Source organism: Camelus ferus, chromosome 4 (assembly GCF_009834535.1).
Source record: "Camelus ferus isolate YT-003-E chromosome 4, BCGSAC_Cfer_1.0, whole genome shotgun sequence".
NCBI classification, from domain to species: Eukaryota; Metazoa; Chordata; class Mammalia; order Artiodactyla; family Camelidae; genus Camelus; species Camelus ferus.
The window spans coordinates 53,661,218-53,674,234 of record NC_045699.1 but is presented as its reverse complement, the minus strand read 5'-3'; the positions used below and the strand labels follow the sequence as shown (position 1 = coordinate 53,674,234).

The 13,017-nt window shown below is 37.6% G+C and overlaps 1 protein-coding gene across 1 annotated transcript in view; it reads left to right on the top strand.

Annotated features, from left to right (window-relative positions):
* CTNNAL1 (catenin alpha like 1) overlaps positions 1 to 13,017 on the top strand; it is a 50,815-nt gene that overhangs the window by 5,245 nt on the left and 32,553 nt on the right. Inside the window, exons 2-3 of the mRNA XM_032478144.1 lie at positions 5,636 to 5,825; positions 11,750 to 11,937. Coding sequence (XP_032334035.1) covers positions 5,636 to 5,825; positions 11,750 to 11,937 — 378 coding nt within the window. The remainder of the gene's footprint in view (positions 1 to 5,635; positions 5,826 to 11,749; positions 11,938 to 13,017) is intronic.

Sequence of the window (13,017 nt, the reverse complement as noted above, 5' to 3'; positions counted from 1 at the left end):
GGCTATCTGCCACACAGCCCCACCCTAGCGTGGAATGTTATTCTCCCACCCACTAGTCTTTTCCTGTCTGTGACAGATTTACCTCCCTCACTGTTATACAGACCCTTTGCTTTTCTAGGGTGGCTCCCCTCCTCTTCCCAGTTCTCTCAGCATTGTCCTGGAAGCTTTTCAGGACCTTTGTCTCATTAAGTTGGAGATGAATAGAGAACATATGGGGCGCTCTGCTGATTTGTGTATGAGAATATATGTGTGGTTTTAACTGCAAAGAGAAAACATGTAAGTGGCGTGGAAAGTAAGTGAAAATGCCCCTTTTCCTGCTTTTCCATGGCCTCCCCATGATTTGATGTGTTTTCTTCTGTGTTGGTTTCTACAACTGATTAGCTGATTTTTATATCTAATAATTTTGAGAATTTACTAATGAGTTAAGCCCAGAAACAAACTTCTCTGTCCTGGGCTAACTCCACTTTTTTTTCAGGTCCCAAGGAATTAAGGGTTTGCTCTTTTATCTGGCCTACTACCTTTTTTTTTTTTCCCTCTCCCTGGGTCTTCACTTTCTTTCTTATCTCCCCACAAAAATAAGTAAACTAAAATAATCCATTTCAATCAAGAGATTACTGTCAGTTCTTCTAGAAAATAAAATAATACCACAAACGTGAGGAGAGAACAGAGATTCTAGAAATGCAAATTGGGTAATATCTAATCATTATGTAGTGTTCACCAAGTACCAGATGCTATTCTAAGCACTTTATACGCATGTACTGATCTGTTTACCACAATGACCTTATGAGATGGGTATTATTATTATTCCTGTTTTTGCAGATGAGAACACTGAGTCACAGAAAGGTAAGATAACTTGCTACATAGTCACATGGCAGAGCCAGACCTCAAACCCAGGCAAAGCTACACCAGGATTCATGCTCTTACTGCTAGGATATACTTTCTTGACACCTTTTGTTAGAAAGTACCAAGTAAGCCCTAGTTCTTATTTTATTCTGCAACAGAGTTCTTCAGTACATCAGATCCTCTTTCTTCCCCATGGGATGCCTTCTCTGTTCTCTCTTCTGGTTCATTCAGGCATTCTCCAGACTGCTGTTAGGGCAACTCCAAGTTGTGACCTCCAGTTTAATATGCCTCCTACTTTTGCAGAATAATAGCTGAAATTTTATTTGGCACATTATAATTTACAAGACAGTATTACCAGCTGTCTTTCCCTTGATCTTTAACATAATCCTGGGAGGAAAGAGGCAGGGTAGTAACTGAGAGGCAATTTATTGGCTTTGTGACCTTGGGCAAATTCTTAACCTCTTCAAATTTTAGGTTCTTTATCTGTAAAATGAGTGTAATAGTATCTACCTCATAGAGATATGAGTATTAAATGAATCAATACATGTAAACCACATTAGTGTCAGCTAATGGTAAATACTAACTGGTCATTTTTTTGCATGATGATTGAAGTTTGGTCTCATTTTTGTTAAATTGTGTTTAAGTATGTCTATGTATAAAGCAAGACTGAAAAGAAAAATGTCAAGTTGCTCCAGGATAGTGGGATTATGGGTGATTTTTATTTCTTGAAGATTTTCTATATTACCCCTCCCCACTTTTGAAAAAAATCAATCAACATGTCTAACTTTTTGGACTTCTCTTTTAAAAAGTTTGAAAATAACTTTAGGATATAAGTAGACCTTTTAATAAGAAAATTTATAAATTGACTTGGCTCCTCTAAATTCAATTTTAAATGCATACCTGCATTTGGATTGAATGTTTTCCAGACTGCTTTGAATAAGAGGAAGATAGCCACACCTAATTATGTTCTGGGAAGGATGCTTGTAGTGGAAGCAAAAATGAGTGCTTCAGAACTGAACAATAGTTGGTATTTTAGCCTAATTGTAGGATCTTTTCTTTACAAATGAAAATTTTAAACTTTATATAAATACAGGATTTAATAAACACAACTTAAACTTCTTTTCTCCAGAATCTCTTCCAAGATGGTTGTTTGGAATAGTCAATGGTAGTCAAGTTCTTTGTTCTCCAGGTGGTCCTAAGAGTTCCCTAGAGTCTAGCAGGTATGAAGAAGGACTAAGCTAGTGCTCAGAGGATTCATATTTGTTTCCCTGCTTCCCATGACCCATAGTTATCCTCAAAATTCAACCATAGCAACTCTTCTTTGATGTGGTTACCTGTAATTTTAGGTAATATTTTATTTTGAAGACAGTGTTCTCCCTTCCAAAAAAGAAAAAAGAAAAATCCCAGGAAGACTGAAAAGCTCCACTAAAGGGAACAGTACAGGGTGGGCTTTGGTGTCAGATAAACTTGGGTTCAATTTCTAAACTAGGCCACTTCTTAGCTGTCTGAGCCAAGTACTTAATTTCGCTCAGATTCAGTTTTCTTGTCTTTAATGGTACCTAAGAATGAAATAAGACAGCAGATTATAATGTGCCTTTGAGTGCTTACCAATACTTGCATCATTTCGTTTAATCCTCTTATCAACAGAGAAGTCAGTCTGGCTAAGTGGTTAAGAGGCTAGGCTCTGGAGTCAGAGTATCTGGATTTAAATCTTAATTCTCCTACTCTTGTTGATGTGCAATTTCCTTACTCTTGATGCTGTCCAATTTTCTCACTTGTGAAATGAGAGTGATGTTAGTACTTATTTCATTGGGATTTTGTGAGGCATTATAGAGTGGTATTTAAAAATATGGCCTCTGCCAGCATTACCCTGATACCAGAGACAGATAAGGACACGAGAAAGAAAAAAAAATTACAGGCCAGTATCCCTGATGAATATAGATGCAGAAATTCTTAAGAAAATACTAGCAGACTGAATTAAATGGGTCATACACCATAATGAAGTGGGATTTATCCCTGGGATGCAAGGATGTTTCAATATATGCAGATCAATAAGTGTGATGCACCAACATAAATAAAAATGAAATAAATATATAATCATTACAATAGGTGCAGACAGAGCATTTGACAAAATTCAACATCCTTTCATGATAAAATCTCTCAACAAATTGAGTATAGAAAGAATATACCTCAGCATAACAAAGGCCATATATTACAAACCCACAGCTAACATCATTCTCAACAGTGAAAGGTTAAAAACTTTTCCTCTAAGTTCAGGGACAAGAAAAGGGTATCCATTTTCACCACTCCTAGTCAACACAGTACTGGAAGCCCTAGCCAGAGCATTCAGGCAAGAAAAAGAAATAAAAGGCATCAAAGTCAGAAAGGAAGAAATCAATGCCTTCATTTGCAGATGACATGATATTATATATAGGAAATCCTGAAGACTCCACCAAAAAACTGTCAGAACTAATAAATGAGTCATAAAGTTGAAGGATAAAATTGACATGCAGAAATTTGTGTTTTTATACACTAAAAACAAAATATTTGAAAAAGAAATAAAACAATCCCATTTATAGTAGCATCAAAAACAACGAAATACTTAATAAATTTAACCAAGGAAACGAAAGATCTGTACACTGAAAACTCTAAGATTTTGATGAAAGAAATTGAAGAAGACATAAGTAAATGGAAAAAGGTCCATATTACCCAAAGCTATCTATAGACTCAATGCAAGCCCCATCAAAATTCCAATGGCATTTTTAACAAAAATAGAAAAAAATCCTAAAATTTGTTTGGAAGCACAAAAGTCCAAACTAGCCAAAGCACCTGAGAGAGAAGAACAAAGATGGACACTTCACACTTCCTTATTTCAAACTATGCTACAGAGCTATAGTAATTAAGCAGTATGGTACTGGCATAAAAATAGACACATAGTCCAATGGAACAGAATCCAGAGCTCCCAAATAAACTTGTGCATATACAATAAGCTAGTATTTGACAAGGGAGCCAAGAATACTCAATGGTTAAAGAATATTTTCTTCAATAAGTTATTTGGGAAAACTGGATAATCACATGCAAAAGAATAAAATTGGACCCCTGTCTTACACCACTCATAAAAATTAACTTGAAATGGACTAAAGAGTTAAATGTAAGCCTTGAAGCCATAAGACTCCTAGAAAAAAATATAGGGAAAAATTTCCTTGACAAAGGTCTTCCCGATGGACTTTCAGATAATAACACCAAAAGTACAAGTAACAAAAGCAAAAATGAATGAGTGAGACTACATCAAACTGGATAGTTTCTGTACAGCAAAAGAAATAATCAACCAAATGAAAAGGCAATCTGCAGGATGGGAGAAAGTATTTGCAAACCGTCTGTCTGCTAAAGAGTTAATACCCCCAAATTATAAGGAACTTATATAACTCAGTAGCCAAAAAGAATGTGATTTTAAAATGGACAGAGGAACTGAATAGAAATTTTTCAAAAAAAGACATACAAATGGTCAACAGGTACATGAAAAGATGCTCAGTATCACTAATCATCAGGGAAATAAAAGTCAAAACTATAATGACATATCACCTCACAGCTGTTAGAATTGACTTATCAAAAAGGTGAGATAACAAGTGTTGGAGTGGATGTGGAAAAAAGGAATCCTTTTGCTCTGTTGGTGAGAATATAAATTGGTACAACCACTATGGAAAAGAGTATGGAGATTTCTCAAAAAATTAAAAAATAGAACTACCATATGATCCAGCAATTCCACTTCTAGGTATATACCCAAAGGAGGTGAAATCAGGATCTTGAAGAGATACCTGCACCCCTATGTTCATTGCAGCAGCATTCACAATAGCCAAGATATGGAAACAACCTAAGTGTCCTATGAGTGGATGGATAAAGATGTGATAAAAATATAAAATGGAATTATTATTCAGCCATGAAAATGAAGGAAATCCTGCCATTTGCCACAACATGGATGGACCTTGTAGGCATTATGCTAAGTGAAATAAGTTAGGCAGAGAAGGCAGATACTGTATGATCTCACTTATATGTGGAATCTAGAAAAGCTGAATTCATAGAAATGGAGTAGAATGGTGATTGCTAGGGGCCGGGTGGTGGGGAAAGTGGGGAGATACTGGTCAAAGGGTACAAATTTCCAGTTATAAGATGAGTAAGTTCTGGGGCTCTAGTGGACAGCATAGTGACTATAGTTAAGAATACTGTATTATGTTCTTGAAAGTTGCTAAGAGAGTAGATCTTAAGTGTTCTCACCATTACCACCACCACCACCAAAAAAGCCCTCAAAAAACAAGATAATTATGTGAGGTGATGGAAGTATTAACTACCCCTATGGTGATATCAAATGCAATATGTTATGGAAGCATTTGCAATATGTATGTGTATCAGATCATCACATTGTACACCTTAAACTTGCACAATGTTATATGTAAATTATATCTCAGTAAAGCTGGGGGTGGGGGGGAAGGAGTGGCCTCAGAGCCAAATTGTCTGACTGTGAATTTTGGCTTCACCACTTAGCAGCTGTGTGCCCCAGCTAACTGCCCTCAGGTAAGCTTGGAATTGTTATTAATAGAAACATTGTCCTCAGGAGGGGTGCAGGATGATTTGCTGGTTGGCTTGGGTTGAGGCATTAAAACTATCAAGTTAGTCTATTAGGCTAGTGTAGAATGCTGAGATTAATTTTCTAGGCCTTTGGAATATAGTTTTTTTTTTTTAAAAAAAAGGTATGGAGATAAAATTTCAGCAGGTTGCTTTTGTCTTTTATTTTTAGATCACCACACTTATTAATCATAAAGATAATACCAAAAAGTCCGATAAGACTCTGCAAGCAATTCAGCGTGTAGGACAAGCCGTCAACTTGGCAGTTGGAAGATTTGTTAAAGTAGGGGAGGCTATTGCCAACGAAAACTGGGATTTGAAAGAAGAAATAAATATTGCCTGTACTGAAGCTAAACAAGCAGGTATGTGGATATTGATGTTGAAGCCTATTTATACCCATTTTATTGCTTTGAATATAATGACAAATTATTGTTTTATTTTGAGTAAAGGTATGTACTGTGTTTTAGCCCTGTGATTACAGATGCCTAGGACATTAAAGGCCTGGTTAGCTTCCAGGAATATTGAACTTCTCTTGGACCCAGTCCCAAATCTGAAACATTGACTTCTTTCACTGGGCAGGTTGGAAGTCCACCATCCTTGCCATCAGCCATTGAATGCGAGAGGTATAGAGGACTGCGAGTCGTGGATTCTGCCATTAAGGAGCCTATTAGCTTGTTTACCACCACGTAGGAAATGGAGATGAAAATAAGCATGTTACTATCTCTACAGCAGACAAATCAGACTGACTTCAAATTTCTGGATGTCCCACAAGCCTCTATAATTGGTGGCACAGGAGTCTTAGAGAACCTGGGGAGTTTTGATGGATACAAACAGTTCAGCTTTGTGGAAGTATCATTTATCCACTTATACATTCAACAAGTATTTACTGAGTGCTAGCCATGTGCCAGGCCTTTTTCTAGGCCAGAGGGATATAGCCATGTAGAAATCAATAAAAAAAGTTTGAAACTTGCGTTCTAGTGAGGGAGACCACAAACAAGCAAATAAATAGGTGTATGCATAATGTCAGATAGTGATAGTTATGATGAAAATAATAAAGCAGAGGAAGGGTTAGGAGATCAGACCAAAGGAGGTATATTTTAGAGAGGTCAGGGTTTCTCACCTTTGATGCTGTTGACATTTTGGGCTGGATAATTATTTGTTGATAAATCTTTGTTATGAGTGGGGGGCTACCCTGTACTTTGTAGAATGTTTAGCGGAATCCCTCACGTCTGCCTATCAGGCGCCAGGAGATTCCCTTCTTCCTGCTTTGTGACCACCAGAAACGTCTCAGCATTGCCAAATGTCCTTTGAGGGGTCGAAATGGCTCCCAGTTGGGAACTACAGAAATAGGGAGGTCAGGAAATCTCTCTAAGGAAGTAACATTGGAGCAGACAGCGATGAAATGAAGGCCCCAGCTATGTGAATATCTGGGGAAAGGCCATTTAAGGCAAAGAGAAGAGCGAGGACAGGTATGGCCTTCTAGGCAAAGATAGGAGCTTTGGACTGTGTTCTACATGTCATAGAGGGGCTAGTGGAAGTTTTTGTGCAAGGTAATGACATAATCTCATTGATTTTTTTAAAAGGACCCCTGGTGGTTCCTGTATTGAGAATGGATTTTATGGGGGATGAGGGTGAAATCAGAGACCGGTTAGGAGGCTTTTGCTATGGTTCAGGTGATAGATGATGGTGACTTGGTCCAAGTGATAGCATTTGAGGTGGTGAAGAGCGGTTGCATTTGGTTATATTGTCAAGGTGGAGCTGGTAGGATTTGCTGCTAGTTTGGATGTGGGCTGTGATGGGAAGGGTCACGGAAAACTCTAAGGTTTGGGGTATGAACATCTGGGTAAATGGTGGTGATATTAATTGAGATGAGCAATCCTGAGGGAGGAGCAGGTGCGTCTGGAGGATCATCCTGAAGGAAAGGGGTGAAATAAGGCCAAGTGATATGGAGGGGCCAACCAGACAATACGTGGTCCTGAGTGTTACGTGAGTGACTTTAGGTGTTACTATATAGTTGATAGATTGAGGAATCTGGGGCTAGATGAAAGATAATAGTTTTGTGTTAGACATGTTTCTGGTAGTATGGAGGAAATGAACAAATGAAGGGTGACTGAGAGAGCACTGAGGCTAAAGCCAGGAAGATTAATATGGAAGCTTTTCCAGTAAACCAGGCTAAACCAAGGCAATGTCTTAAGGATATAAAAAGCAAGATAAGTACACTAAATATCCACTAAGGTGGTTAAATGATAGAACTTGGTTATTGATTAAAGGAAAGGGAGGATTCTGAATTGACTCTTGGGTTTCTATCCATTCACTGGGATATAGAATAGATTTTATGTGGGGAAGAGGGGATGACCTTATTCTATTCATAATTTATATTTTGCCTACATAGTAAAAGAGATTTTAAATAGCTTATAATTCAATATATATGTTTAATAAACCCATTAAAATAGAAAGTGAAAATAAATATAGTAGAAGCTTCAGCCAGCATTGTTACTCTAATAAAACATGAAATCTATCTTTGCAGTTCCTGGAAGGCAAGACAGAAATGTGGGAAAGAAAGGGTTATATAATTCTCATTGTTTGTTAAAAGGAAACAAACCAGCTTGTCAAGAGGAAAGCGACTTTTTTCCCTGGCACTGAGTTATTGTGTGGGAGCTTATACAACAGACATTATTACATAATGCAATGAACAATTCAACAGAAAATGCAGAGGTGTTCTTCATACTATTGTTTCTTAAGCAAATCTTTATTTAAAGCAAGAGTAGGGGTTTTTAAATGAAAGAGCAACCTGAGTCCTCACCTTATTGGCTTCATAATATGTCACTGTGCCCAGTGTAGGGTGAGAAAAGAGGCTGTGGACACCTTCGCCCGCTCTAGCAGACCGTGCTGCCCCGCAAGTCCTGTAAGCCTAGGAGCTCCATACAGGAGTCTTTCGGAGGCTGTCTTGGTGTCATGGGTTCCATATTTTGTCTCTTCTCCTGTGAAGTGACCTTTCCTTTCTTGGTAACTGCCTCATATAGTCAGTCAGGTAAGAGAATGAGAAAGGTGCCTCCTGGAGTTGTATGATATAGAAACCCTATTTTCTTTAAACATGTATAAATTTAAGACTTCACCTAAATCACTCCTGAAATGTTTCTAGCCCACTCAGCCCAGAATAATTACCTTTTCCTTGGGACCATTTAATACTTATTTGAGGGAAATAATATAAAGTAGTGATAAAAAACTGGGACTCTGGAGTCAATCCCAGCTCTTCCACTTGCTAGCAGTGTGGTACTGGGCAGACTACTAAACTTTTTTAAACCTCAGTTTTCTCATCTATAAAATGGGGATGTTGTTAGTGTTTATAGAAGTGTTTTGATATAATGCATGTATGCACTGACATATAGAAAGTGCTCAATAAATATTAGTTTTCATTGTAACTATTATTTTTAACTTTTCTTTCCCCGTGTTGAACTTCTGCATTGTGTTTTACTTTTTTCTAATTGAGGTATAAGTGACATATAGCATCGTATTAGTTTCAAGTGTACAATGTCATGACTTGATCTTTGTATATATTGTGAAATGATCACCACAGTAGATCTGGTTAACATTCACACATAATTACAAAATTTTTTTTCTTGTGATGAGAACTTAAGATTTACTCTTTAGCAACTTTCAAGTATGGAATACAGCATTATTAACTATGGCCACCAGGCTGTACATTGCATCCCCGTGACTTATTTTATAACTGGAATTTTGTACCTCTTGATACTACCCATTTCATCTATGCCCTGCTGTGTTTTTACTTTTCACTTGGATACTAGTCAAGTTTTACATTTTCTATGGGTGCTCAGAGAATATTTGTATTTGACTGACTTTGAATCTTTGCTATAAGATATAACACTAACTAGTTACATATAACAAGTCAAAAAATGATGGCCATAGAGCTATTAGACAGCTTTGTGACTTTTCCGGGGAACTAACTTTTGAACAGTCTCTACTTAGAACAACTTTATAATGTTAAAGAAGCATTTGACTTTGTTGGTGGAGCTAACCAAATGTTACCATCCCACATACTTAGGGCTAAATGCCTGTGCTTTAGTCAGAAAAAGGAAAAGTTAAAGAACACCATATGCCCAGGTTCATATGTAATATCCTTGGTGATTGAGGGCTACAGGAAAAAGTAACATTTCCCAGGGGTGCAGAGGAAGCATTTTTATAGTTTTTGCTATTACAGAAAGATACTTTTCCTCCTGCTCCTTTCTCTGTGCATTAATATTTAGTTCTAACCTCTTTTTCTCTGCTTAATTTGCTGTATAAGCTTTGTACTAGTTACCTATTGCTGTGTAACATATTAACCCAAACTTAGCAACTTAAAACCACGAACATGTATTCCTGCAGTAGTTTCTGAGGGTCAGAAATTAGGAGCAGCTTAACCAGCTGGTTCTGGGTCAGTGTCTCTCATGAGGCTGAAGTCAGGATGTTGGCTGGGCCTGCAGTCATCTGAAGGTTCGACTGGACTGTAGGATCTGCTTTCAAGCTCCCACTCTTAGTTATTGGCAGGCTTCCCATTTTTGCTGCCGGTTGACTAGAGGCCTCAGTTCCTCCCCATGTATGCCTGTCTGTAGTAATGGCTGCGTACAACATGGTGACTGGCTTCCTTCAGAGAGAGAGAGAGAACTGAGATGCTACCCCAGTGTCCTTAACAACCTAACCTTGGGTGTAACATACTGTCACTTCCGCCATACCAACCCTGGTGTGATGTGTGAGGAGACAGCATGAGAATGAAAATGCCAGGAGTTGGGGATCATTGGGAGCCACCTTGGAGGCTGGCTGCCGCAGACTTCATCTGTTAGTAGTAGAGCTTCAGCTATTGTCCTTATATGTAACCAGTCCATATCTAGTGGCTTATCTTTTGGGTTTTCCTGTGTTTCAAATTCCTATTGTCTGAAAGTGAATTTATCATCTCCCTTCCCATACCCCTCTGACTCTTTTAAGTGACTTAGGTTTGTAACCTTGAAGCCATTTTTTTCACTTTCCCTTTCCTTCTTATCTCTGTTAAGGTACTAATTTTAATTTTCTTTCCTCAGTATCTCCCAAATCATCCTTTTTATATTCCTATGACTACCAGCCTGGTAAGATCTTTCCACTTCATACCCACAATTAAAATAGCTGTCTGATTAGCAGCCTGGCTCTGAATCTCTCCTTTCCAGTCCATTTTATATGCTTCTATCAGACAAATCTTCCTAAATCTTGACTTCATTATGTCGCACCTTGTAATCTGTCCATTAAAATTTAGATACTTTTACTCAAGTTCCTAAGCTTCTTAGGTGTATGTAATAATATTGACAAGAGGGCTTTTGTGAGAAAATCAATCCGTTATATTCTCAGATTTATTTAGGACTTAAGTAATGATCTTGAACATTACAAGATGATGAAAAAAATTTTTTTATCTTGTTAATTTAAATAGTAAGGTTTAGAAATAATTACAGTTTTGTTTCATTTTGGGCGACAACAAATATTTAAATTTTTTTATTGAGGAACAATTGCTATTACAGAAATCAAAAGGTTTGATAGCAACAGTGAAGAAGAGACTTTTTCTAGAGAGTTGGGTTCATTTGTTAGAATGGTTTATGTTGGGCATCATAAGTATAAATTCAAATAGCAAACCTGAGGGTCAGCTTGTGACTTGAGTTCTTAGGAGGGACACTTTTGCTATGTTTTCCCACCCAGTGCCCAGGCTGACCAATGGATGAACTTGCTTATTGTTTCCCTCTGCCTACGGATGAATGATTCTTCTAGGCCCCCTTTTCATGGAGGAAGCCTCCCATTGGGGCCCAAAGCCTTGCCTCCTCTCCCTGAATGTCCATAGAAACCCAGGTGCCTTCAGGTTGTGGAGATGGGCAGTGACCCATCCCACCATGTCCTCCCTCTATCCCCCGACCCCTGGCCAAGGCCTGGGCAGCTGCTTACTGCTCTGCTCTCAGGTTCTTCTTTGGTTATTGGCTCCTGGGATTTCTCTTACTCAGTCCTGTAGAGCGGGAGGCTTTTGGGATCATGTAATTTGCCATACCACTGGAAACAAAAGTTGTATTTTTCAAACTCAGTAAAGGCAACAATTTTTCACAGTTCTTAGGAATGTGCCGTTGGGCTCATCAAGGAGAAGCTATTTCTTGTTCCTGAAATAAGAGTCCAAAGCCAAGTTTCTACCCATTGGGCACATTATCTTAAAGATTAAAGTCTGGATTTTAATTTGTGTTATCTTATTCTCAATTTAACTTCCCCTCCTTGCCTTTCACCTTAGGTGAAACAATTGCAGCGCTTACAGACGTAGGCAGCTTGAATCATCCAGAATCTGATGGCCAGATCACAATTTTTACAGACAAAACAGGAGTTATAAAGGCTGCAAGATTACTTCTTTCTTCAGTGACAAAAGTGTTGTTGCTGGCAGACCGAGTAGTCATTAAGCAGATAATAAGATCGAGAAACAAGGTACTTGTCTTTCTGATGGTTCTACTTGTGTCTTTCACGGTTGGTCATGAAGTGTGTTTTTTTTTTTAAGTTGAGGTAATTTGGCAATGCTTGTCTATTTTAATTTTTTATTATTCTAATTGTCTGTAGTTTAAAAGTGGTATCCCAGTGAAGTAAGCCCAAAAGAGAAAGAAAAATGCCCGAAGGGGGCGGGGGGTGGGAAGGGACAGACTGGGATTTCAAAATTTGTAGATACTAACAGGCATATGCAGAATAGATAGACAAGATTATGCTGTATAGCACAGGGAAATATATACAAGATCTTGTGGTAGCTCACAGAGAAAAAAAATGTGACAATGAATATATGTATGTTCATGTATAACTGAAAAATTGTGCTCTACACTGGAATTTGACACAACATTGTAAAATGACAAAAACTCAATTAAAAAATGTTAAAAAAAAAAGAAAAATGCCATATGATATTGCTTATATATGGAATATTTAAAAAAGGACATAAATGAACTACTTATTATTTATAACTTAGATGATTTGTTTCTTAACTATGTGTAAGGACATTTGACTGCTTTTATGATTGGATTACTGCATTCTGTTGATTTTTATTTTGTGGTTGGCTCTATTCCTTTGATAACCATGTAAGTTTAAAAAGCTGAAGCTCTAAACTGTTCTAAGAAACAATGAACAGTACATATATGTAGATTTTAAAACAGTTTTATCTCTCAGAGTTGCTCTTCCTAGAATAAACTTTGTTTACCACCTCCCCCTCAAAAAAGAAAGTAACGTATGAAAATGTTGCATCAAAGCCACGTAGTGAGCTACACATGCAACTAAAAATGTAATCTTCAGAGACTGAAAACAGCTGAAGATAGCTTCTGAAAATGTCATATGATCTAAGGTCAGCTGTGTGTATTATTTTGTTATTATTTTGTACCAGTTTATACAATGTATATGGTAATGAAATGGTCTGTGTGGCTTAAAAAAAAAAGTGGGGTTTAACCTATACCTGCATTTCCTAAATGATGTGTGTACTGGGCCTAGACTTTTGAATGCAAATCATGTTTCTTCTCAGAAAACCATTATCTA